The 23,175-nt window shown below is 67.3% G+C and overlaps 1 protein-coding gene across 3 annotated transcripts; it reads left to right on the top strand.

Moving 5' to 3' along the window:
* Positions 1–89: 89 nt before the first annotated feature.
* On the top strand, positions 90–22,745 carry CARS1 (cysteinyl-tRNA synthetase 1; the record flags this gene model as incomplete). Of its 3 annotated transcripts, none has more annotated exons than XM_084238102.1 (23): positions 90–114; positions 4,321–4,563; positions 7,244–7,335; positions 8,117–8,205; positions 8,455–8,551; positions 8,967–9,065; positions 9,246–9,395; positions 11,932–12,072; positions 12,312–12,400; positions 12,999–13,120; positions 15,169–15,281; positions 15,551–15,679; positions 15,951–16,080; positions 16,158–16,261; positions 16,593–16,690; positions 16,780–16,969; positions 17,318–17,386; positions 19,176–19,257; positions 20,295–20,375; positions 20,750–20,817; positions 21,287–21,346; positions 21,960–22,043; positions 22,236–22,745. In XM_084238102.1, 23 exons carry the CDS (start codon positions 90–92, stop codon positions 22,368–22,370), a joined length of 2,490 nt encoding a protein of 829 aa, XP_084094228.1. In that variant the 3' UTR covers positions 22,371–22,745. The 3 variants fall into 3 exon arrangements, with proteins under 3 accessions (XP_084094228.1, XP_084094227.1, XP_084094229.1); XM_084238101.1 differs by having other exon boundaries at positions 7,241–7,335; XM_084238103.1 differs by lacking the exon at positions 4,321–4,563.
* Between the last annotated feature and the right edge of the window lie 430 nt (positions 22,746–23,175).

The raw sequence follows: 23,175 nt of genomic DNA, 5'->3' as shown, positions 1-23,175 counted from the left end.
CGACCGGGCTGCGCCGGAAGCGGGGGCGGGACTTCCGGGGCGCCGGTTGCATCATTCTCCGGGACGCCGGCCGGACGCGCGAGTCCGCGATGGCTGGTTCCTCCGGGGAGCAGGGTGAGCGCGCGGGGCGCGGGGGGCGCGGGGGGCGCGGGGGGCGCGGGGGGCTGGGGGGTCCGTCCGGGCGGGCTCCTCACCGCGCGGCGCCGATCCGCGGGAGCCCGCACCCCGCCGCCTCTGCCGCTCCCGGGGGTGCGGCTCCTCCTGCGCCGGGAGGGGGGCGCGTGGGGGCCCCCGTGTTCCCTCGGCTCCCGGCCTCCCCCCTGCCCCGGGGTCGTGGGGTCGGCGGCGCCGGCGCTGGTTGGGGCTCCCTGGGGCGGCCGAGGAATGAATGCGGCTCCGCACCCGTGAAAGGGCCGGGGTTGCAGGGAGGCTTCCGAGCGCGGGTCCCCAAGTAGCACTTTGGGGCGCCCTGGGCAGACCGTCGTGGCCCCGCTTCATTGCCGCCCAGGGCCTCTGCCCAGCCGGTGGGCACCGCCACCAGCCGGCCGACCCGGGCGCCCTCCGGCCAGACTGTGGCTGCGCCTGCGCTCCTGTCTGGAGCTGACCCTCTGGGCTGGCCTCTGGGCTGTCGAAGTGGAGGCCTGTTGGGATTCTGGGGGCTCCCACCCCCGGGGTGACACAGTGGCTGGGGAGGCACCAGATGACAGGCCTGCCCGCAGCAGGAGTCCCTGGAGTCCCGGCTTCCGGGCACCGCCTTCCTTGCACCAGCAGCCGGTTGCCCATCCCCGCCTGCCTGGGCGGGTGGAGCCTCCCGGAGCATTTGACAACAGGCTTGGTGGGTCCTGGGCTCGTAAATGACAGTCAGGGTGCAGGGGCCTCCGGATCCGCAGGGTCTGTCAGGGTGCGTGTGTCGCTCCACAGCACGACCTTCCAGCACAGGCTGCCGGGGCCTTTCTGTCTCTGGAGAACCCTGGGGTTGAGAGCTCTTCTTTCATGACCCATCCAGGAGGCCCCGGTCCAGGAGCCGGGCCAGCTTCCTCCCGCTCTCCCACAGTGGGGACGTGGCCCATGAGCCTCTGCTCTAGCAGTGCCAGGCATACCCCTCCTCAGGGTGCAGGTGCTTGGATGTGCTGCCCGCGCCAGCGGACTGTCCACGGTGCAGGCCTCAGATGTCCACTCGTCTACACTCAGGGAGGAGGTGAAGCCCTCGCTGGTGTCCCCACGGCTGCAGCGGCAGGGATGCCACTTGTCACGCAGCGGGTGGGGAAGGGAACTGGGTGCTGGTCAGAACGGAAGGCCCGTGGCAAACGCGGGAAATTTGAAATCCCACGTGGAAACAACATGTCTGCTCTCAAGGGAAGTTGCCACTGAGCGGCTCGGGTGGCTCACCTTACTGGACCCATCGTGTTCACTTGTCAGGAAGTGCCCCTGCGCGCTTGCTCTGCCAGGGGCCAGGCCAGACCAGGCCAGGAGATGCACCAGCGAGCCTCCTGGTCTCTGCCCCTCAGCGGGCGCGTTAGGAAGCAGAATCCCACTACGCGGAGACGACAGGGCCTCCGGGGGTGCCGCTGCCTGTCCCTTGCTGCTCACTTCCTGGTGAGTGTGCTGCTGGGTCGGCCCGTCCCGCCAGACGCCCCAGAACCCAGACCCCCTTCCCTCTGTGGCTCCACAGCCCGCCAGCACCTCGCTGGGTCCTCGCTGCCAGCCGCCCACAGGAGGTGGAGAGCAGAGGCGGGCTCCAGGGCCAGCATGCCAAGCCCAGCCTGGGAACCCAGGGGGAGGGGGCCATTGGTGAGCCCCTGCACTCAGGCTCCTGAGGGGTGGCCACTGGACCTGGGGAGCAGCCACTGTCCTGAGGTGGGAGGTGGAGGAGGCCCAGAGACCGCGCAGGGCCCGTGCGGGCGCGCGCTTGGGTCCAGTCCCGCCTTCAGCCTGGGAAGACCACCTGCCGCCTGGCCCACGCGGAGGATGGACGGGAGAGGAGGGGACAGGCAGGGCACAGGGACAGAGGCCGGACCCTGGGGGCTAAGGAGGGCGTCGGGAGCCCGAGCCTGGGGGAGGAGGCCCTAGATTCTGGAGATGATTGGCACTGCCATGGGTGGTGCAGAGCAGGGGTGCACGCTCCTGACTGCTCCCCAGGATTCACATGGGCAGGACGTACATCGGGGAGCATAGGCGAGCCCCTGGACCTGCAGGGGGCACGGCTGGAGCAGCTGCAAGAGCGTTTCCAAAGGCGGCAATGCCTGGGTCAGGGCACGACAGGGTGAGGATGCCTGCAGGCCCGCGCTCAACGGGGCCCGGCCGTGCGGGGCAGACCCCATGGAGCCCCGCTGGTCTGGGGAATAGAAGAGCCTGGCGGGGAGCACTGCCGTGAGCAGGCAGCGTGGGGGGGTCTGAGCACCCTGAGGCCCCCAGTGACGCCGGGGCCCTCCTGTTGTCTCCGCCACCAGAGGTCCTGACTCGGGAGACCTCAGGCGGGTGCTGCCGCTGCCCGGGCCCACCGGGTGGGCCGCTGGGCTCCAGGCAGGAGGGGCAGCAGCGCCCTGAGCTTGGCTTCAGCTGCGAGCGTTGGGGCCTGGCGGCGGGACGGGCGGCTGACCCTGCTGCGAGGTCGCCGGTGCCCGTGTTGGCGCGGCTGTCACCCGCGAGTGGTGTAGGCCCCATGGAGGACGCGCCCCGTCCGGGGTTCTGCCTGTGCCCGAGGCACCTGCAGGCTGGCCTGGCGGTGGACACGGCCTCTGCAGGGACACATGCTGGGGCTCCAGCCTCCCGGGTGCAGACGGCTGCCTGGCCCGAGCCCACGGCCGTGAAAGCCGACCTAGTTTTACCTTCCCTCCCCCGCCTGGACGCTGTCGCCTGCGGTGCGTCCCCCACGGGCTCCTTCCCGGCGGGACAGGGCACTTAGGGCGGCGACGCGGCCGCCTCCTCGGCCCAGCGTGACGCTGCCCGCATCTGGGCCGGCCGGGCGGCCCCATTAAAGCGTCTCGGGTGTGAGCCAGCGCCTGCCGGTTTACGAGGCATAAGTGGCAGGGCCGGCCTGGCTGGGAGCCCAGCTCCGCGTCGGTGGGCGCCCCCGCTGCCCCACGCCGCCCCGGGGCCCTCCGCCGCGTGCCTGGCACTCCCAGGCCGCCCTGTTGGAGTGTTTCATGTGCAAGTCTCGTAAAAATGGTGCTAAAAGCCACACAGGCCTGCAGTGGGGATGCGGGCGGTGTGGGGCAAAGGGAATGGACTCACCTGTGCCGCACCTGTGCGGGCTGGGGCGCCCACGGGGCTTCCTGGACGGGGCTGCATCTGCTGGAGAGTGGTCTCTGTGTGCTGCTTTGGGGTGCGGGTGGGGTCCCGGAGTCAGTGGCGCCTGGTGCCGACTGCTGCTCCCTCCGCTCCCTCCATCCTCTTTGGGCACAAGGGACCTTGGAGACGGAGAGGGAGCTGGGGGCGGCGGCGGCCGGTACACGGGGTGCTGCACGGCGCGCCCTCGCCCTGCGGTCAGCGGGTGGCCAGGAGGTGCCGGGCTGAGGTCCAGACCTGGGGGGGTGTGCTGGTGACTCTCGGGGGGTAAGAGAGCTCAAGCGTTCAGAAACGTGCCGTGGCGAGAGAGAAAGCGGGAAGGGGGGTGGGGTTCCGGGGGTGGGTGGCCATTTGGAGTACCATGGGGCCTCATGGCCAAGGGGAGCCCCGCAGAGTCCTGAGCAAGGGCGGGAACCTGGCCGCATCGGGGGGAGCACTCCTGGCAGGCAGGGGAGGGTGGCAAGAGACCCCAAAAGGGAGCAGGCCGGCTCTGGTGGGGTGGGGGGCCCTGTGATAGAGTGAGGCAGCAGCTGAAGTCGGGGTGGGGGGTGCCGCCCGGGTGTGAGGACGCGGTGTGTGTGGGGGGGTGATCTTGCACCGCTCAGCCCACTCAGCAGGCTGCTGCCACATGGGGACTGGGGTTGCACCTGCACCCTGGCCTCCCGGTCAGTGATGGGGCGGGCGGGCCCGGCCGGCTGCGGGGGCCTGTGCTCGGGCTCCGTCTCCGCGGAGGCGCTGCCCGGCTGAGCGCGGGGGCCCTGCGGGTCCTGTGGGTCTCGCCCCCTGCCCCTGGTGGGAGGTGCGCGCTGCGGGGTGGTGGGGCGGCGTCTGCTCCGCTTGACGCGAGGGCCGCGTGAGCAGGACTGAGCGCTTTAAAGGGAGCGGGGTCGGGTGTCTAGCGAGCGCGGCCTCCTCTCTCCAGTTCTAAGCGTCCTCGGCGCCCTCCCGCCGCCCCCCCCGCCCCGTCTCGCGGCAACAGCAACGGCGGCGCAGGGCGCTGTGCCCTGACTGACCCGCGCTCTGTCTTTGCAGCTCCCGGCTACAGGGCCATCCTGGCCATTAGTGACGAGGCCGCCAGGGTGCGGGCGCTGAACGAGCACCTCAGCACGCGTAGCTATGTCCAGGGGTACTCGCTGTCCCAGGCGGACGTGGACGCCTTCAGGCAGCTCTCCGCCCCGCCCGCTGACGCACGGCTCTTCCACGTGGCAAGGTGGTTCAGGCACATAGAGGCTGTCCTGGGCGCCCCCCGCGGCCAGCCCGCTGCGCCCCAAGCAAGTGAGTAGCAGGGCGGGCGCCCCAGCCCTGAGCACGCTCCGCCGGCGGCCCTCCGCGTCAGGCCACCCCGGCGCCCGCGGGTGTGTGGGCCGCGTGGGCTGACCCGCCCTGCGCTAGGAGCAGGCTCTGAGCAGGGCCTGGCGCCTGTCGCAGCGGCGCTGCCCAGGCAGGGGCCGGGCCTCCTGAGCGGGCCTCCTGGGGGTCCACTGAGCAGCGGCGCCCGTGCCGTGCCAGCTGCGACTTGGCTTGGCCTTTTCTTCATTCCTGCCATGAGATGGTGGTATCTTGGCCACCAGAATTGGCACGTTAAGTCCTCAGGCGAGTTGACCTTGAGCTCAGCTCTGACGCGACGTTGGCCGGCGCTTGACCTCCGCACGCGGGGGGCATGTCGGTGACAGTGTGGCTCTGGTTATTTCGGGGGGTACTTCTGGAAAGCCTTGGGACTCGGTGGTGTCCCCGATGAATCCCAGGTGCGGGCCCCGAGATGGGCTGGAGCACTCCATCCCTCCTGAGACTCTGGGTTCCCCCATCCTGTGCAGGAGGGGCCTAGTGTCGGGGGCCCTGCCCATGGAAGCCTCCTGGGGGCTCACCCAGCCCTGCGCGTTAGGCACTGGGACCACCCATGAGGCCTGTCCTAGGGCGGAGAGGGCGGAGCGTTGCTCCCCACGCGGGCGTGCGCCTGGTTGCCCTGATGCCGTGCTGCAGACGCCTGTCCCAGCTTAGGGTGGGGGCACTGCTGGCATCATCGTCACCTCCCTGCCTGGCCTGCACCGTGGCCCATGTGACGTCGGCTGCGTAGACCCTTCTCGCCCAGGGCCCAAGTCCCCCTCCCAGACACGCCCTGCAGGTGGGATCGAGGGGGACTGTGCTCAGCGAGCCATGCGCACGCCTCACCTGCAGCTCTGTAGGTGAAGGTGTGTCTGCTCCACCCGCACCTTCCGACCGGGTGGAGGCCTCGGCCAGCGCCCGCCGCCCCCTTGGCGTGATTGAGGCAGGGAGGGAGGCCCCTGTGCTCCTTCCCGCCCCTGCGCCCTGGTGAGGCTTCTCCTGTGGTCAGATGCAGGCGCAGCACCCCAGGGGACCTGGGTGCTGTGCTGCCTCCTGCCACCCTTGCTCCTCAGCTCCCCCAGGCCTGTGTGTGCCCCGTCACCCGAGGGGTTGCAGCCTGGGCGCCTGAGCAGAGGCGCGGTTGGGTTCAGACAGGAAGCCACGCTCGGGCCGCCACACGGGCCTGGGGACGCGTCCGCGCTGCCAGGCGGTGCTGTGCAGGCTGGGGCCCTTGCTGAAGAGTGAGCCCGCGTGCGGGGCGCCAGTGACCCTTGGCTCCCTGAGCGGAGTCTTCTGGCCGCCTCCCAGCTCCCCCTCGCAAAGGGAGTCTGCACGAGCTGCTGTCTCAGGCCGGGTCAGCTGTGTGACGGGGCCGTCCTGCCTCTGGGCTCTCGGTGTCCTGTCCCGCTGTCTCGAGGGGGAACCCCGAGCCCTTTGAGTAGCGGGGCCGGTGCTGGGGCAGGGGCAGCTCTCGCGGTGTCCCCGTCCCCCACCCCCATGGCAGCTCCTGTTGTGGCTGGAGCCCCAGTATCTGAGGGAGGGAGGAGCGAGGGCTCCTCGCGGGCCGTCTGCTGCTTTAGATGGGGCCTGGGACTCACGGGGTTTCAGTGCGCACTTGATGGCCGAGAAAGATGCAGGGCTCTGTGCACTCACATCTGGGGCTGCCTGTGAGGCTGGGGACACTGACACGGAGGCAGGAGCTCCTGTTGGGAGCCGGTGCCCCTCTGCTTCCCGGCTGCACCCCTGCACAGCCACACAGCAGGTGACTCCCCGGCCCCTAGGGGAAGTGGCACGTCGTGGCTGGAGGACCCGGTGAGGCCTGTGGGGGCAGCGGGCAGCCGAACTGCCACTCGGGGCCCATCGGGGTGAGGTCCTGGGTTGGGGCACAGAGGTGGCGAAGTGGGCACAGTGCTGCTTCTGGGGAGGGGTGGACAAGGGGCAGAGCTGGGCTCCGGGCTCCTGAGCAGAGTCCAGGGGTAGCTGAATGTGGACAGCCGCCCCTGAAGTGGGAGTGACCCTCTTTGAGGTGGTTCCTCCGCAGAGACAGAGCCGCGTCCTTAGGCTCTCAGCACAAACCGCTCGGGGTCACAAGCAAGCGGCAGGGACAGGGCGGCTGGGGGACCACTGGGCTGGGGGACCACTGGGCTGGGGGAGGGAAACAGCTGGACGAGGGACGACTTTCGAGGACCCACAGGCTCTTCTCGGGGTGTCAGGACCCGGTGTGGAGTTGGAGGCCAGGAGCAACAGTGTCAGAAGCTGGGAGGTGCGGGGCAGGGGCCAGAATGGAAGGAGAGTGGCCACGTCTGGTGGGGAGGCCGAGCTCACGGACCCGCTGCCGTGGCCGGGGACGGTGGGTGCTGGCCTGGCATCTGTGCCCCTCCCGTACATCCCAAACTCTGTTTTGGAATGTGGAGCCCTTGAAGCCCTCCGGGCAGGGCAGCGCACCCCAAGTGCTGCCCACGGTGGCGGCAGCATGGGGGTCTCGGGCAGGCGGGCCTGGGGTCCCTGTGGCAGAAGGGCGCTCCCGCCCCAGCGCGCTACTCTCGTTCCCAAAGCGCCCCTGTGACCCCGGCTCACATTCCGTGGAGCCGCCCCACCCACCCTGACCGGCGCCCTCTCTGCCCTCCAGCAGGTAAAGGCCGGCGCACGCAGCCGCCCTGGGCTCCTCCGGCTGGGTCCGAGCCGTGCAAGCTCCGCCTGTACAACAGCCTGACGCGGAACAAGGTAAGGCGGCCACGCGGGCAGAGGCGACCCCTTGGCCCGTGCCCCTCACGCGTGACTGCCGGGTCTCACCACGTCGGGCTTCGCTTCCCCGAGCCCAGCCCTGGGATCCTCCGGCTGCTCCCCGTGCCGCCTGCCCGGACCAGGCCAGCCTCTGGGGCTCCCCAGAGCCGTGCCGCTGCCATGGGGTGGGCACACCCAGAGGCTCTCGGCCCCGCCCCGAGAATGCGGTCAGGCATTGGCGGCCTCTGCTGGGCGGGCATAGTGAGGTTTGCCCGTGCGCTCTGGCTGTGTGGCCGGCGCCCGCCGAGCATTGAGAAGGGCCAACTGGGCGTTCACCCGCAGAGACGGGCTCCCGGCTGGGCCCAGTAGATGCCCGTGTGCCCCTCTGGCAGGTCTGAGGCTATTGACCCTGCGGTGGGGTGCGGCGGGGTGAGGTCTCAGTCCTGCCCTCCAGCAGTGAGGGCTCCCTGGCTGCCCCCCATCTGCGCCGCCGCCGCCCTGGGAGCAGTTGGAGGGCGCCCGTGCTCAGCAGGGCCGGGGCTGTCGCTGTGACTGGGTCAGGGGCCTTCAAAACGGACAGTGGCTTCCTCCCCGCGGCCCCAGGGACACGCGGCCTGGCCGCCCAGCCCTCCTCCAGCCAGGAGAGCGGCCCTGGAGTCTCGTTGCCCCACCCCCAGCCCCACCCCGCGACCCTTTCGGGGAAACTAGGCTGGCCTAGGCGAACGCAGGGCTGCCGTGCGCGCCTGACGCGTCTTCCGCTTGCCCTTCCTTCCAAACGCAGGACGTGTTCACCCCTCAGAACGGGAGGAGGGTGACGTGGTACTGCTGCGGGCCGACCGTCTACGACGCGTCTCACATGGGACACGCCAGGTAGGCGCCGGCAGGGCGGGCGGGGCTGCTCTGGGCGGGCGCTCGAGAGGAGGCTCCTCATCCCGTTCACTGGCAGAAAGTCCCACGTGGCTCAGCCCTTCGGGGGCCTGGCAGAATTCTGGGGCGCGCAGGCCCATGGCCGAGGCGCGGTGTCCAGGCCATCCCAGGCGTTCCGGCGGCGGGGCTGGCTATGGGGTGCCGGGGCCCCTCCGCGTCCCTGTGGTGCCAGCGCGCCTCTCGCCGCTCTAGGTCCTACATCTCCTTCGACATCCTCAGGCGCGTGCTGAGGGATTACTTCAAGTTTGACGTCTTTTATTGCATGAACATCACAGACATTGACGACAAGGTAAGGGGGTTCGCGAGGCTGAACCGCAAGCACAGTGGGGCATGGCGTGGGGTGGGTACGTAGGAGGACGTCGGCTTTGTGGCTCAGCCAGGGAGCGCGTTCCGGCCTCCCGGACGAGCCGGTCTGGTTCCGGGGGGTGCTCCAGCGCGGCCCATTGGCAGCTGCTGTTGGGGCCTGCACATGGGGAGCGAGGCCGGCAAGCGCTGGTGGTGCCTGGGTCTTCAGGAAGGACGTACCCCAGGGGGTTCTGAGCGCGGCGTGTGAGGAAGCTGGGTGCTGGGCTCCCCCCCACAGAAAGGCCAGGGTGGCAGCCTCGCGGGAGGGGCAGCCAAGTCAGTGTCCAGACTCCCGCCACACACTGGGGGCCACGGTTGCCCCCCCCCCCGGGTGACCCCAGCCCCCTTCTTTCCGTCAGATCATCAGAAGGGCCCGGCAGAACTACCTGTTTGAGCAATACCGGGAGCAGCAGCCCCAGGCCGCCCGGCTCCTGGAGGATGTCCACGCTGCCCTCAAGGTGGGTCTGCGCCCTCCCCGTCCCAGAGCACTGCTGTCCCCTCAGTCCTGAGCCGTCCCCAAGGGGTCTCCCAGGTGGTGGCCACGTGTTCCGCTGTGGGACCAAGGGGCACGGACCCCACCCTGAGCCCCGGGATCCCCGCTTCGCTGCGCTGCCTCTAATCCAGGTCTGCCTCCCCAGCCGTTTGCAGTGAAACTGAAGGAGACCACGGATCCCGACAAGAAGCAGATGCTGGAGCGGCTCCAACAGGCAGTGGAGCTCGCTGTCCGGCCCCTGGAGACGGCCCTGCAGGCCCGCCTCTCCGCAGAGGAAGTGCACAGCCGAGCCGAGGTAGGTCACCCCGCGCCCCCCACAGCCTGCCCTCAGGTCAGGAGGGCACACGTGGAGTGGGGCGGCCTTCTCAGCACAGTACCCCAGCGCCCAGTGAACGCCCTGCTGCTGCTTTATGGTCCAGCTGGAGAAAGACAGGCGAGCGGTGAAAGTTGAACTGTGGGCCTGTGGGGGGCCCTGCTGGACGCGGACCTGCGCTCGGCAGCCCCAGCCTGTGTCTCCGTCTCAGGCAGGGGAGAGCGTGGGGAGCAGGGTGCTGGCCTCCCTGCTGGGCCACTGGGACCACCCCACGCCCTGCTCGCACCCAGACAGCCTTCCTGCTCAGGCGGCACCCCAGCTGCCCCCCAGAAGCTCAGTGTAAATTCTGCGGAACCCTTGGGGCCCACGCGTCCTGATGCAGCCTGAGAACATGCCAGCCCAGGCCCCACTCGGGCGAACTCCGGCCCAGGAGACCCATGTGCCTGGTCGCGGGCGGCTGCTCCACTCTGGGGTAGGCCCGTGCGGGGCACTCGCCCGACAGCGCCACTCCGGGAATGTGTGCCCAGCTCTGCTGTCCTCGTCTCACGCCGTAGGACAGGCAGGACCAGAGCTTCCCATCGCCTCGCCTCTCGGCCAGCTCAGCGCCCTCAAAGCCTGTCTGTCTCCCCCACTGAAACCGTCCCCACTAAACACCCCCACCCCCCCCCATCTCTTTGTGGACTTACGACTCGGGACTCCTGTGCCCCCTGAGCCCCTGCACGTTGCGCCGGTCGACAGGCCTGGCTTCCCGAGGCTTCTGTGCAGCTGGCACCCACGGCTCGGCGCAGGCTCCTAATTCACGGCCACGGCCCTCCCCCCGCGGGGTGCAGAAGCGCATGCGGTCCCTTGGTTGGGCCTTCTCTGGCTGCTGGGTCCGAGTGGGGTCCCCCCTCCTCACAGGGGCAGCCCCAGAAACTATTCTTTGGGTTTATTCTACTCTTTTTTGTCTCATTTTCGGACTTCTCATTTTCTGGTTTAAATTTTTTTTTTTTTTTTTTAATATTTAAGGGGCAGCTTTATTGGGTAAAGGGCCGGAAGAGTAAAAGACACTTGCGTGGACACCAGCGGGCAGGACGGGCTGCCCCGAAAGGGACAGGTTTGCCGAGAGAGAGGCCTGCAGGGTCGCAGGCAGGGACCTTGAGCAGAGCCGCCTCTGCTGAGGGCTCAGTGAGAAGTCCCGGCAGGTGCAGAGCCCAGGCGGGCAGAGGCCGCTGCCCTGCGGAGGGAGAGCTGGCGAAAGAAGCCCCTGCACAGGCCCAGGTGGGCAGAGGGACTGCTGCTCTGGTTTAAAATTTTAGAACCATGGATTTTTCTCTGAATTATTTTTACTATTTACGTGTATTTTGAGACTCACTTTTCAACAATTTTGATTTTCATTTTGATTTTTCAACCCCAGGAGTCCTCTGGAAACGTGTTCTTAATTTCAGAATAGACGCCGTTTTTTGAGTGGGCCGTTTTCACTCGCACGCTAACTTCCCGGGGGTCCGTGAAGACGGCCCCCCCAGTGCGGGGAGACTGGGGCACCTTTGAGCTCGGGCACGGGCGCGTTCTGTGCTGGAGGAGACCCGACCCCCAGTTGCGGCTGCAGAGTCCTGCGCACTAGCCCTGCTGCGGACGCCTGCCTGCTTCGCCGGCTCTTCCACACGGGCGCTGTCCCGCAGCGCAGGCCAGAGCCTCCCTCTGCTGGGGGATCCGCCCTTCTCCCTGCCCCGTCGCTGTTTTCCTGGCGTGTTTTGATTGGGATGCTCAGGCTTCGGTGATCTGTCTCCGCGGTGGGCTGAACCTTCTTGTGCCCGGGCCTGCTCTGTGGCCGACACCGCGAGCCCACCCCGCCCGCTCGGCAGGCCGGTGCGCCTGGGGCCCTGCGCGTCTGTCTGGGCGGGTCAGGGTCTCTGCACCCCGTCTCCCTCTGTGGTCTTTGGGGCAGCAGCTCGCCCAGGCTCCTATCCCGTTTTTGTGGCCTGGAATTGAGGCGGCTCCTGTCGCCCACACTCTGCGCCGCGGCCCCCGCCCCGCCTGTCTTTGACCGGCGCCGTCCTCTTTGCTTCTCTGCGGGTTTTCTGCTTCTGGCCGTTTGTCTCGTTCCTCGCGACCGGCACTGTGGCCGTTTGCTCTCCTTTGCTGGTTCAGAAGATCCTGTTTCTGACTGTCTAGAGCTCAGCTCTCAGCACGCCTCTGCGGGGGGACTCCCGGGGCGCCCGCCCTCCTCCTGGCCCCTCCCGAGCCCCGGCGTCGGGCTGCCCCTCTGAGCGCGCCTGCTTAGCGCCTCCGCCTGCCCTGTCCAGCTCCCCACGCTTGCTCCACCTCCTTCCCTCCCCTGCTGCCGCCCCACTCGTGGGCTGCACCCCTGCCCATCTCCAGGTATACCCTGAAAACACTTGTGTTCTCCACAGGAGAACCTCAGGGCGCCCAGGGTGGGTGCTCAGCCACGCCCTGCACGTCACGGACCAGCTTTCCCCCGCCGACGTGGGGCGGTCTCCCTGGGGGCTGGCCCAGCCTGTGGCTGCTCTTCCTCCAGGTGTTGCTGGAACAGGCAAAAGACCTGCTTTCCGACTGGCTGGACTCCACGCTTGGCAGTGAGACAATGGACAATTCCATCTTCTCCGAGCTGCCCAGGTTCTGGGAAGGGGAGTTCCACAAGGACATGGAAGCCCTGAATGTAAGTGGCGGCACCGGCCCTGCCCAGCTGGCGCCCCCTGGGCCCAGCGCCCATAGCCACGCTGCCCTTCGGTCACCCGGCAGAAACCGGGTACAGCTGGCCCACCTGCCCCTCGCGGGGTGGATCGGGTGAGCTGGGCTGGGCACAGGGCTCGCGGGCGGCCTTTGTGGTGCTGCCCTTAGGGTGCCGCCCAGTGCTGGTGTTCCCAGGAGGAACCAGCTTTCTTGCGGCACCCTCAGGTCCTGCCCCCAGATGTCTTAACCCGGGTCAGTGAGTACATGCCGGAGATCGTGAACTTCGTCCAGAAGATTGTGGACAACGGTTACGGGTAAGGTCCAGGCCCTCCGCGGGGCTACGTACCTGTTGGGAGGCTTCTGGGGAGTGTGCGTCCCCCCAACCCATGTCAGGAAAGCCTGTGCCTTGGGTGCCACTGCCGGGGGGAGATCCCTGGTACCTGTCACAGCGCTCAGGCCGGGCACTTAGACTAGGGCCTGCCCACCCGAGGGCAGGGTCAGCGGCTACTGTCCTCCGAGGGCTGAAGATCAGGGCTCATCCCCGGTCCACAGCTGGCTTTGCAGCCACCTGCCCTCCCGCCTCTGCACTCATGCCTGCCCCCGCCTCCAGGCAGCAGGACGCTCCTCAGCAGGAGTCGGGCCCCCGAGGCCTCCTTCCCCTGAGCTCCAGCAAGGTCCTGTCCACACGGGGCTGCATTCCGGGCAGCTGGGGCGCAGGTCCACAGCAGCCGAGTCAGGGCATGTGAGGGAGCCCATGGCCTCCCCATCCCAGCACCCCCTTCCACGTTTCCTGCAGTGGCCGTGTCTGTGATCGCAGGGGCACAGGGCTGCTGGGCGCCGGCCATTCAGGGTGCCCCTTTGTGGATCCTGACCACCTGGTCGTCATGCTTGCCCACTTCTCCTGTCTCCCAGCTACGTGTCCAATGGGTCTGTGTACTTTGACACCGCCAAGTTCGCCTCCAGCGAGAACCACTCCTACGGGAAGCTGGTGCCGGAGGCCGTGGGGGATCAGAAGGCCCTGCAGGAAGGAGAAGGTAAGCGGGGAGCTGGGCAGGCCCACGGCCGGTGCCCACGGTCACTGGATGTGCGGTGGGTCGCTCAAGAGGACTTGAAGGATTTTACACCCTTAGATCGTGAACTGTAGTATTTTTTCCAGAGCATAAAATGAGTCAATGCAACAGTCCTGGAAAGCATGAGAACGGGGGCACCCTGGGTTGGGGCACTGCATGTGGGCACTGGCGCCAGGAGCACGTGCAGGTTGGGGCGGGCTGGGGGCAGGGGTCTCTCTGGCCCCGATGCAGTGATGTGGGCACAGTCTCCCAGGGCATTGAAGTGATTGCGCACGGCCGTGTAAGGCCGAGCGCCTGTGAGCAGAGGGGAGGCCAGCCCGGGGCGGCGACAGGCCCAGGAGACCTGGAGACTGGCCCCAGCCAGGCGGGACACGGCCAGTGTAGACACGGAAGGAAATTGCATAGTTTTTGTTTTTTTCAATTAAATCTTTAATGAGATAAAACTGACATTGTGGGCCTCCCTGGTGGTACAGGGGTTAAGTCTCAGCACTATGAAGCTCTCGGCAGCCACTGTAGTGCTAGTTCGATCCCTGGCTGGGGAGCCGATCCACATGGCGCAGCAGACCTCTCCTCTCTCCAGCTGCTCCCCTCAGCAGTGTATTTCAGTGGATCCACTGTTCTGCTCCCCACTCTGGCTCTGGGGAATCCTCTCACCCACCACACCTGTGGCCTGCACCCCAGCTCTTGTGTGCATAAATAAATAAAATGAATCTTTTTTTTAAGATTTATTTATTTATACAAGCACTGGGTATAGTCAGCAGGGCAGGAGGGTGAGAGCCAGAGCAAGGAACCGGCAGAAGGACTGAAATACACTGCTAAGGGGAGCGGCGGGCGGCAGGAGAGGTCTGCGCGCCCCGTGGCACCCTCGCCGGCAGCCGGGGATCAAGCCGGCACGGCAGAGGCTGCGGGCAGCTTCGCAATCCAGCGCTCAACCGCTGCGCCACCAGGGAGGCCCCTAAAATGAATCTTTAAAAAAAAAAAAAAACTGACGTGGTAACGCACACACACCATGAGATGGTCACGCCGGATCCCAGTGTCCCCTCACGGCCCCCACGCGGTCACGGGCTCCCCTTTCTGCATGTGGGGACTTTGAACATTTACCATCTGGGCATCTTCAAACACGTGGCGTGCTGTCCTGACATGAGTCACCTGCCAGGCGCGGATGCCCTGGCTGCCCTGCCGTGTTGCCCCGTGGCTGGGACACATCGTGCTCATTAGGGGCTGGGCCCATCAGGGGCTGGGCGCCGGGTCTGTGACGCGCCCTGTGGTGTTCACGCGGTTGCCGGTCTCAGACTGCCCCTGGGTCGGGCACCCGCTGCACCTCCCGCCCCCCACGGGTTGTGCCCTGGCACCTGAGGGACCGCTGCGGTGGACACGGGTACGAGAGCTCCCTGGGTCAGTCTCTTTTAAAGATTTATTTATTTATGCATACAAGAGCTGGGGTGCAGGCCAGAGGTGTGGGGGTGAGAGGGGTCACCAGAGACAGAGGGGAGTGGACCAGGCAGATCCACTGAGATACACTGCTGAGGGGAGCAGCAGGGAGACAGGAGAGGTCTGCTGGGCCATGTGGTCAGCTCCCTGGCTGGGGATCAAACTCAGGACACAGCGGCTGCCGAGAGCTTCATAGTGCTGCGTCTTAGCCCCTGCACCCCCAGGGAGGCTCCTGAGCACCTCTTGAGGCACCTGGGGCTCTTTGCTTCTTTAGAGAAATGTCCATTGGATCGTCTGCTCATTGTTCATCAGGCCATTGGCTGTGGTCAGCTGTGTCTGTTTCTGTGTCTGGCGCTCACCCTAGCCTGAGCCCTCGCTGGCCCTGGGTGGGCCCTGAGGCCAGAGGGGTGTTGGGGTGGCTCTGGGGAACTGGGTGGGGCACGCCCAGCCCTCTGGGTGTGAGTTGCTGACCATGGAGCTTATGAAGGGGGTGAACCAAGACCCTGGGGCCACCTGTCATGGCAAACCCTGTGCATGTGCAGTCAGTCAGCATGAGTGACCTGCTCCCCTCATGCCCACAGGCGACCTGAGCATCTCGGCCGAGCGCCTGAGCGAGAAGCGGTCCCCCAACGACTTCGCCCTGTGGAAAGCCTCCAAGCCAGGGGAGCCGTCCTGGCCCTGCCCGTGGGGGAAGGTGAGCCTGGGCCATGGGGCGCCCAGCAGGGAGGCCCTTCTGCCCAGAGACCTCAGACTCAAGTGTTGCACCCTCCACGCTGCTGCGACTGCGGCCTGCCTCCAGGGCCCCGCCAGGGTGCCAGTCTCTGTCCGCTGCAGGGTCCGGGGAGCCCACAAGCTTGTTTTTCGTACCCTGGGGGGCCCCCTCCTGTCCAGCGACGCCCCAGGGCAGGGAGGGCCCCCTCCTGTCTGGCAGTGCCGCCGTCATCGGGCCGTGTGACCCCCCAGGGCCGCCCCGGATGGCACATCGAGTGTTCCGCCATGGCAGGCAGCCTCCTGGGAGCCTCAATGGACATCCACGGTGGGGGCTTCGACCTCCGCTTCCCCCACCACGACAACGAGCTGGCGCAGTCAGAGGTGGGTGGCAGCAGCAGGCGGCCCATGCCGCTGTGCGAGGCGGCAGCTTGCTTCTGAAGCCCAGCCCTCCTCCCACTCGTCCTGGGGGGCCCAGGTCCTTGGTCTGCTTTCCGCAGGACAGCCTTGCTTCTGGCCGTCAGGCTGGATCCGAGCCACTTGTGCCGCCAGGCTCACTGAGGGGGGCCCTCTGAGCCCCGAGTGCCTCTCCCAGGGAGGCCGCACACCCGCACAGTGGGCGCCGTCCCCAGCACGGCCCCTCCTCCCCTCCTAGGCCTACTTTGACAACGACTGCTGGGTCCGCTACTTCCTGCACACGGGCCACCTGACCATCGCGGGCTGTAAGATGTCCAAGTCGCTCAAGAACTTCATCACCATCAAGGACGCCCTGAAGCGGCACTCAGGTAGGCGCCGCCTGGCCCCAGCCCTGAGCAGGCCACAGGAGGCGGCTGCCTGGCCTCACCGCTGTCTGTGCCCCCAGCACGGCAGCTGCGCCTGGCCTTCCTCATGCACTCCTGGAAGGACACACTGGACTACTCCAGCAACACCATGGAGTCTGCCCTGCAGTACGAGAAGTTCATGAACGTGAGTCCGCGTGAGTCCCTCCAGGGGGTGGCGGCGCGCCCCCGCCCATGGCCTCCGGTTCCCGGGGAAGGACGCCTTCCCTCCCCTCCCCTTCCGAGCTGGCCAAAGCCGGCCGGTGTCCGTGGGGCTCCTGACCCCAGCCCCTCGGGAGAGCTGTGGGGGCCGCATCCTGTCCCCAGGGCACTTGGATGCTCCCTGCAGAGCCTGTCCCGCCAGCCATGTGTAGACGCTCGAGCCTGCCTGAGGCCAGTCACAGCGGGCGCTGCTGCTCAGGTGTTTGCCGTGTGGAAGAAGCATCTAGATGCCGTTAAACTGGTTTTTCTGACTGCAGGAGTTTTTCCTCAATGTGAAGGACGTCCTTCGCGCTCCCGTCGACATAACCGGCCAGTTCGAAAAGTGGGAAGACGAGGAGGTGGAGCTGAACCAGAGGTGAGAGGAGCTGCGTCGGCCAGGCCTGCGCTGCCGGTGGGGGGAGTCTGCGCCGCACTCGGCTGACTGTCCCCTGCTGTCCCCTTCAGCTTTTACGACAAGAAGACAGCGGTCCACGAAGCCCTCTGTGACAACGTGGACACTCGCACAGTCCTGGAGGAAATGCGGGCCCTGGTCGGCCAGTGCAACCTCTACATGGCGGCCCGCAAGGCGGCAAAGAGGCGGCCCAACCGAGCCTTGCTGGAGAGCGTGGCCCTGTACCTCACCCACATGCTGAAGGTGGGCCGGGTGCCCCTGCTTGGGCCTCCGTCCTCCTCGTGAGGGTGGAACGCGCTGGGCCGTCCTTGTTCTCGGCCTCAACCCCATCGTGCCATGGGGAGAGCAGGACAGGCCCGCCCTGACCCTTGTGCGGAACACCAGGCTTCTGCAGGGGGCCTATTGTCCAGTGGCCTCGGCCGGGGAGGGCAGGGCAAGCAGGCTGGTCCTGGAGCCGGTGGGTCCTCTTGGGCTGCTCCTCCGTCTGCCCTGGGAAGGCTGTCCATGCCGCCGCTCGCCCCTCCCGCCCAAGCAGCGTGGCTGTGCCCTGACCACCGCGCCTGTGTCACACACCTCTGCTTCTTTTTCTAGATCTTTGGGGCCATAGAAGAGGAGAGCCCCCTGGGGTTCCCTGTTGGCGTTGCCGGAACCCGCCTAAATGTGAGTCGTGTGTGCCCGGGCCTAGGCCCCCGGGTCAGCCTCTCATGCCCGCCACAGGGACACCCGCCTGCCCCTTGTCCCTGCTCCCTCGTTCTTCCTGCCGCTGCTGGCTGAACACCGAGGGCCTTTGGAGACAGTGGAGTCCGCCGGACTGGGCCGAGCCCCATCACAGGCAGGCCGGGGGCAGCAGGTGGCACCATCGGCCTCTGCCGCATGGGAGCCCTGTGACATCCTGGGGCAGTTTGCTGCTGTGCATCTGTCAGCGCTTGGCACCGAGGTCACACGAGACGGGTGTCTCAGGCCGTGGCACACGCTGTCCCGGGCCCGCCGCCCCACGCTGACCCTGACTGCAGGGGGTGGCGCACGTTCACTCAGACGCCGCGTCCCCAGCCGCACAGACTGCGGGGCTCACCGGCAGGGCCAGGCGTCTCCCTGTCCTTGCACAGGGTGCAGCCCCACCTGAGTCCTCTCAGGCCTGGCCACCCTCCTCCCCGGCCAGAAAGGCCCTCGGCCGCTCGGCTAGCCCACCCTGGGAGCCCCAGCTGTCACTGGGGTGAAAATGGACCCAGAGCAGGGCAAAGGTGAACCGAGGCTGGGTCCCGGGGGTGGGGGGAGCACCCCCGCTGCAGGGTTCGTCCCGCCCTGAAGCCCTGGCGTCCGGGCTGTGTTCCCCCAGAGCTGCTGCCCGCCGGGGCTCATGGCCTTCGGGAGGGAAGCCACGGCTCCTTTGTCTGCTTGTCAAGTGACACTCGGTGTGGCTTTTCCTCAGGAAAGGGGCCCCCCAGGCTAAAGGCGCGTGGCCTGCAGACTTAAGAAAATCTCGTTATGCTAAACGCCACCGCGGGGCGCGGGGTGCTGCGGCCGTGCGCTGCCAGTGGCCTCCGTGGCCCATGGGGGTCAGATCGTGGGGAATAAGCCACCAGCAGGCAGCACTGGGGGCCCGCGGGCTGCAGGACACAGCCACGGTCTGTGGCCATTCGAAGTTTGCCTCCGAACCCAAACTGCTCTGGGGGGGCTGCAGGGGAGACACTCCCAGGCCTGAGCCACCCCAGCGCCCCAGCCAGCAGCCTGCGGGGGCTGCCCCTGGCCGAGGCTGGCAGAGGAAGCCCCGCCTTCAGCCCAGCAGGAACCCAGTCCTTTCCCACAGGCGTGTTCCCGCCACGGGCGCAGAACTGTTCATCACCCTGGCTGGGTTTTGCACGGGGTGGTTATTTTGGCTGTTCCGTTGCTTGACAGTTAAATTAAGAGGTGGGGAGCCCCTTCCTCAGAGCCCAAGGCCCGGGTTTCTCGCGAGGTCCCTCCAGCCAGGGTCGGCCCCGCCGGTTTCCCGTCCAGCGGCGGACTCTGCGCCGGCTCCGTGGCCGCCTCCCCTCCCGCTGGCGTTAACCGGGAGCAGCCAGCGCGCGTGCCCCGGGTGGCCAGGGCGGAGCTGCTTGATGTGGGCCAGGCCCGGGCAGGAGGAGCTGTGGGGCCGCGGACGGCGCCACCAAGAAGGCCGGGTGCGGCTTCAAGAGCGCTGCGCTCCCTGGTCTGAAGCGAGATGCGGCACCCGCACAACAGCGGGGCGACTTGGGGGGGGGGGTGAGGAGCCCTCCTCGCTCGTCAGCCGTCACCTGCACTGGGCAAGGTGTGACTCGGACGCCGGGGCGCTGAGGGTCAGGACAGCGTGTGTGAGCTCTGGGGTCCTCCGGCAGCCCGGCCCTGCCGCGCTGGGAGCCAGACGGGGTTTGGCTGGAAAGCAGGGGCGCGGGCTGCGCTCTCCGCGAACAGACCCTCCTTCCCTCTACAGCTGGAGTCCGCCGTCATGCCCTACCTGCAGGTGCTGTCGGAGTTCAGAGAAGGGGTGCGGAGGATCGCCCGGGAGAAGAAAGGTGTGGCCGCGAGGCGGGGCAGCCAGAGCTTCTGGAGCTCTTGCTCTGCCCAAGGGTGTGCATTGGAGGGTGAAGGTCTCGGCTGTGGGGTCCTCTAGTACCCCTCCACTTTCTGTGCGGCCATTCCCCCCACTCTCCACCCGCGCCCTGAGGTGGGGTCACCGCCAGCGTGGCCCAGGGCTGAAGGGCACCGCGCCCGAGCTTCCCTCTTCGGTTGGGTTTTCACCATCGCTGAAGGCGGGGCGGGGCTGGCCGGTCTCTGCTGATGGCGCCACTTACAGCTGCAGGGTCCGGCTGAATTTGGGGCGCGCGGGCCTAGTGGCCGTGGCGCATGCCTAAGAGGCCCTTGGGCTGGCCCCCGCATCCACCCATTGCCGGCCGCGCTGTTGCGAGGGGGTCTCGTTGGGACCCCCACTTCAGTCTTTGGGAGATCCCTGGACAAAGTCGTGGTTTGCTAGTTTTTTTCTCTCGGGCCCTCCGGGGGGCGGGGGGGGGGAGAGGGCATCTTGTGCCTTGGAGTCACGTTTCCTAATGGTAGTGACGTGACCCTCTGCTTTGTCTCTTTTGGACGAAAACCCATTCAAGGCCACTGCCTGGTTTTCCGGGGGCTGCGGGGGGCAGCTCCGTCACTGGATGGCAGGAGACAAGCTAGCTGGAAGCCACCCTTGGCCTAGAGGTGCCGCCCCCAGCTCGGACCCAAGGGCTGCATGCCCTGGCCCGGGGAGGCTGTGAGGGTCAAGGCTGGCAGCCAGCCTGAGACCTCTGGTGGCCGACGTCGCTGCTCAGCCCTGGACCAGCGTTGCGGCGGCCACCTGGGCGTCTCAGCACCTGCCGGCCACGCCCCATAGCTCGGGGGCGGTGGTGCTGACCGGAAGCTGAGTCTCCTTCCCCTGAGGTCAGAGTGTCGCCTGTGAGCGGTCACTGAGAGCCGAGCCGGCCTGTTTTCTGTCCTAAATGGAATGGGACTCCCCTCCCCACCCCCTGGGGGAGGCCAGGCCCGCGCGACCAGGCCGGTGCGCTGACTCTCCTGCCCACAGTGCCCGAGGTGCTGCAGCTCAGCGACACCCTGCGGGACGACATCCTGCCTGAGCTCGGCGTGCGGCTGGAGGACCACGAAGGTGTGTCTGCGCGGCCCCTCGACAGCCCTTGCCAGGGTCCTTGGCGGTAACGGCCGGGGGGGCCAGGGCGGGTCTGGGGGAGAGCCCATCATCGTGACATCACAGCTGGGTCCGTGCCTTACCCGGCGCTGCTGTGGCCCCAGTGCGGCCACTTCCCGTGGGCACTGCTGGCCCGTGACGCAGAGGACCGCCTGTGTCCGCCGGCCCCCACTCTCGAGGGGCTTGCTGCAGAGAGCGTCAGCTCTGCTCGCTGGGGCGTCGATGGCCTGGCCCCCGGGCTTGCCTCAGGCTGCAGGAGAGACCGGGATGCACCTGGCGGGGTGCCTGCAGGACAGGGGACTCCGGGGTCTGGACTTCTGGTCTGTTGTCCCCAGGACTGCCGACCGTGGTCAAGCTGGTGGACAGAGACACCTTGCTGAAAGAGAGAGAAGAAAAGAAAAGGGTGAGCGGGACCAGGCAGGGTCGCTGGCATCTGGGATGTGCCTCAGCCTCGCACGTGGGTGGCGCGCGTGCGTTTGTGCCCTTGGGTGTGTGGACGTGGACATCGGAAGGAAACACCAGCTCTGCGGGCAACTGCGTGGCAGTTGGTGACCCCAAAAACATTACCTTCTGACCAAGGTCCCGTTTCTTAAAATTTAATCTCGGGTGCCCTGGCATCCCCAGGGCCCGCAGAAGGTGCCAGCACACTCCACCCCACAGCGCCCGCCTGCCCTCCACCAGTGCCCCACGCGGCTGGGGCCTCGGCCGTGCCGCTCTCCAGGACCTCTGCTGTCCTCTGCCGGTGCCCTGGGGCACACTGCTCCCTGCGCTCGGCCTCTCCCCGCCTCGGGGTCCAGCTCTTCGGAGCAGGCTGTGGGGGGCCACGGGGTGCGTTTGTTCAGCCGCCCAACTGAGAGCCGTGCGTTGTCCAGGTGGAAGAGGAGAAGAGCAGAAAGAAGGAGGAGGCCGCCAGGAGGAGGCAGGAGCAGGAAGTAATGCGGCGGGATTGCCTGTGGGGCCTTCCAGGCGGACCCTGTGCCCGGAGCCCAGGACGCCCTGGACTGGGAGCGGCCTGGCTGTGGGCCAAGGCCTGAGTCCACATGTCAGGGGACTGTTCTGAGTGCCCGGCTGCTCCAGTGGGAAAATCTGGTTTGGTCCGAACGCCCCCGGCTTCCCTTTGGCCTGGCCTCACCTGCCATTGTCTAGACACTGGGGGTGCTGGGGAAGGCCCCGAGGCTCTGTCACCTGGAAGGCCCAACTTGGGGGGTCTGGGGAGGGCCCCGAGGCTCCGTCACCTGGAAGGCCCAACTTGGGGGGTCTGGGGAGGGCCCCGAGGCTCCGTCACCTGGAAGGCCCAACTTGGGGGGTCTGGGGAGGGCCCCGAGGCTCCGTCACCTGGAAGGCCCAACTTGGGGGGTCTGGGGAGGGCCCCGAGGCTCCGTCACCTGGAAGGCCCAACTTGGGGGGTCTGGGGAGGGCCCCGAGGCTCCGTCACCTGGAAGGCCTGACTTAGGGGGTCTGGGGAGGGCCCCGAGGCTCCGTCACCTGGAAAGACTGACTTAGGGGGTCTGGGGAGGGCGCTGTGACCGTGGATCTGCCTTCCAGGCAGCCAAGCTGGCCAGGATGAGGACCCCCCCCAGCGAGATGTTCCTGGCGGAGACAGACAAGTACTCCAAGTTCGACGAGAACGTAAGCACCTTTCTCTTCAGGCCACGGTGGGCCCCAGGGCGAGCCGAGCTAAGAGGCCACTACACGGGGTCCTTGGGGCGGCTTCCTTGCACTGCCCGTGGGCCTGCTCAGTGCGTCGGCCTGGTGCCTGCTGGTGAGCTGCATGGGAGAGCGGTGGGCCGGGCCTCACTGACGGCCCTGCGCTTTGTCCAGGGGATGCCCACACACGACACGGAGGGGAAGGAGCTGAGCAAAGGACAAGCCAAGAAGCTCAAGAAGCTCTTCGAAGCCCAGGAGAAGCTCCACAGGGAGTACCTGCAGATGGTCCAGAACGGGTGCTGCCAGTGACGGCGTGGCTCCGCAGGGTACCGAGGGCTGCCGCTGGCCTGGCCGTGACCGCGCCTGGGCTCTGGCACGCCGATGCTGACCCTGGGGCCTCAGCTCGGAATTGTGTTCACAGAGGCCTGTGCCCGCTGGGTGCTGGCACCGCAATAAAGCCTTCCAAAGCGTGAGGCCCACGCTCTCTGCCGTCCCCTGCGCCATCAGCGCTTTGCAGGGGGTGCTGGCTCTGCAGGTCACCACCGAGGGCCAGCTGAGCGACTGCTGCTGGCCAGGAACTGTCCCCGTGCTGATGGCTGGCGCCTAATCCCTGGCACGGGGGCGCAGGTGGAAATGTGTGAGTAGGAGAAAGACAGGCTCAAGCCCGCAGAACCCGCTGACGCCTGGGCAAAGGCTGCTCCTTGGCTCTGAGCAGGGCCATGGCATTGCCCAACCATGCCCTTTGACAGCATGCAGCACCACTGCTGGCTCAGGAGGCCAGGCCTGGCCGCACCCCAGGGCCACACTCAGCATAGCAAGTCCAGGATCCACCCGGCTGCAGCGGAGGTAAGGGGCGTCCCCTGCAGCAGGCAGCCATCCTCTCCGCCCCACTTGGGCTCAGAGCCTCCCGCGCGACTGGGTGGCGGAGCGTGGCCAGAACCCGCTCTGCCCACAGAGGCTGGGCACCCATTCAGACCCCGCTGGACCAAGGACAAAGTCAGGCGCGGGCAGCTGGGGTGGGGCTGCTGTCCTGGGGTCTGTCCGTGAGGCAGCGCCTGGAGACACAGCCTGGGGTCTGCTTCTGTAGGTCGCTCTTTGTCCCCAAGTGCTCCCG

Source organism: Talpa europaea (genome assembly GCF_964194135.1).
Source record: "Talpa europaea genome assembly, chromosome: 1".
NCBI lineage: Eukaryota > Metazoa > Chordata > Mammalia > Eulipotyphla > Talpidae > Talpa > Talpa europaea.
This window is presented reverse-complemented; position numbering and strand designations above follow the sequence as displayed.